Source organism: Seriola lalandi, unplaced genomic scaffold (genome assembly GCF_002814215.2).
Source record: "Seriola lalandi dorsalis isolate HSWRI2012SDOR001 ecotype SW California unplaced genomic scaffold, Sedor1 jcf7180002054907, whole genome shotgun sequence".
In the NCBI taxonomy this organism is placed as follows: Eukaryota; Metazoa; Chordata; class Actinopteri; order Carangiformes; family Carangidae; genus Seriola; species Seriola lalandi.
The window spans coordinates 1,679,404-1,681,919 of NW_019525459.1; the positions used below are offsets into that span (position 1 = coordinate 1,679,404).

Below are 2,516 nucleotides of genomic sequence, written 5' to 3' on the forward strand. Positions count from 1 at the left end.
GGGCAGTGGGCTGGCCCGGACGCTCGGCTTCTGCATGATGATTGGATGATCTGTCTGAGGCTGAGTCCCTTTTTGATTGACAGCGAAATGAGCGAATCAGCGATCTTGAAGTATAAGCATCCACCGGAGCAGTTTTCAAGTTTTTCATTCCGTTGTTCTGAGTTGATCTGGAGACGTTACTGATCCTCAGTGACTTTGTCTTTGTTAAAAACGACTAGCGTTGTGTTTGGCGACTCTCTTCTGTCACTCTGCGAATTTACATATAAATAAACGGACACATTTTATGATGTAGGCCGAAAATGAGCTTCCCCTCCTTATAAGACCAGCAGACGCCACTGTTCCACAAGTGTGTTATTTCCAGTTCAAATAATCAAAAAGATTCTTCTTCTGTCATGAGACATTTGAACTGAGAAATGGACCAAGAGTCAAACAAGTTGTATGATCAACAGTCTACACATTTCCATTTCATTAGTTCAGGATCAAGACATCAAACTTCAGCAGCGTAACAATACTACAAATATAAATCTTAACACAGTACAGATGTGTAGCAGAGCTGAGCTGCTACACATCGCTCTTCGCGTGGCAGACATCAGTTCTTATGATAACTCATCAGTCTGACCAAGTCCACACTGTTAGTGAAACACTGTTAGTTTGAGCTTTGACATTTCTGCTCAGCAGCTGTCCACTGACTGGAACCATTGAAATGAAGAGTTAGCCTCAAGGTACAACAGCTAGAGAAGATGAGGAGGAGGAAGAAGAGGAGGAGGAGGAGGAGGAAGAAAAAGAGGAGGAGGAATAAGAAGAGCAGGATGAAAAAAAGAGGAGGAGCAAGAAGACTTTTGACTTTTACACAGCTTTATTTAGGCCAAAAAACTTAAATGGTCCATTTAAAAAGTCTAATAACTTACCAGTGAACAGTTAAAACCCCACAATCAAAAGGGAAAACAACAAGAACAACATACTCCTGGCTACAAATTAAAAAAAACAAACAAAAAAAAAAACTAAAAGAGGCGGAGCAAGAAGAAGAGGAGGAGCAAGAAGAAGAAGAAGAGGAGGAAGGAGTAGAGGAGCAGCAAGAAAAGGAGGAGCATGAAGAAAAGGAGGAGGAGGAGGAAGAAGAAGAGGAGAAAGAAGAAGAACAGGAGGAGGAAGAAGAAGAAGAAGGGGAGGACGGTGGTTGGTTCTTTATGAGGAGACGAATGTGGATCTGACAGTGAGGCTGAACTTCATCACATGCACACACCCCTTTGTGGATGATGTTATATTTCTACATCAGTCTAGTTTGTGACTGAGTTGTGTAATGACACCTGGTTCTGGTGCTCCAGCCTCTGCGTCTCCAGATCCTGGGTCAGTCTGGTGACCTGGCTCAGGGCGTCCAGTAGAGCCTGACTGGGCGAGGAGCTTTGCATCAGGATCTGACTCTGTCTCTTCAGCTTCTTCTGCTCAACCACCATCTGAGGAGAAGGAGAGTCAGGACGCAGCGGAGAGAAGGTCGTCACACAGAGGCTGGTGTAAAAACTCACCTCTCTGCCAAAGGTCTCGGCCTCAGTCCTCAGATGTCTCTCCAGGTCCAGTGTGTCCTGTAGGGCCTTGTACTCCTCCACAGCAAACTGAGACACTGGACAAATATGGTACTGGTGAAATGCAACATGTGGTGTAACTATATCAGTAATCAACTCATTGTGATACTCTGGTGTGTTTACTGTAGGGAAATAAGACCATGCTCAAAATGAGTCGTCTCTGATGAAGGCCCCCCCCCCACTAACCTCTGTTATATTTCCCCAGGAGCTTCTTCTGCCACACCGTCTCAGCTATTAACACAGTGTTATCATGTTTCTCCTTCAGCAGCTGCAGATGTGAGGAGGCACAGAGCAGAGACACAGTCAGTGGTCACAGTCACTGTCGAGGTGACACTCAAACTGTAACTGATGACAGACTAAAGACTTTTCTCATCCGATTCCTGAGACAACTAAAAATAAAAGTTCCTCTGAAGTTTTCCTGTAAGGGAACCAAAGTTATGTTTACATCAGTGTTACTCCTTGGCCGGTTCCCACTACTGCTGATCAGACTGAGTCGGACTCTGAACCACATTACCCATGTGCACAAATGTGTGCATGAGCAACCTCGTGCTCGTGCATGAGTGCTACTAAATCTCCACAAAACACCTTCAATACCTGAATGTGCTTCTCCACACATCCAGACAGACTTTAATTTTGGTTTTACTTTTACTTTGTAATTAAATTATTAATTAAATTGCAATTAGCTCGAAACCTACTTGATACGGAGTGTGCACTGCAAACGTCTCATCTCACTGCACTGCAGAACAGAGAGGTTCAGGAGATCCTTTGTTCCCACTGCCATCAGGCTATACAACACCTCAACCAAAGGAAGTGGATTTTTTGAATTATTATCTATCTATCTATCTATCTATCTATCTATCTATCTATCTATCTATCTATCTATCTATCTATCTATCTATCTATCTATCTATCTATCTATCTATCTATCTATCTATC

The 2,516-nt window shown here is 43.4% G+C and overlaps 1 protein-coding gene across 2 annotated transcripts in view; it reads right to left on the minus strand.

Annotated features, from left to right (window-relative positions):
* Positions 1–2,516, minus strand: part of shtn1 (shootin 1) — a 34,841-nt gene that overhangs the window by 11,790 nt on the left and 20,535 nt on the right. For both annotated transcript variants that reach the window (XM_087169681.1, XM_023430552.2), the window contains exons 7-9: positions 1,767–1,848; positions 1,524–1,618; positions 1,308–1,454 (exon numbers count right to left, since the gene is read on the minus strand). In XM_087169681.1, the coding sequence (XP_087025807.1) occupies positions 1,308–1,454; positions 1,524–1,618; positions 1,767–1,848 (324 nt within the window). The remainder of the gene's footprint in view (positions 1–1,307; positions 1,455–1,523; positions 1,619–1,766; positions 1,849–2,516) is intronic.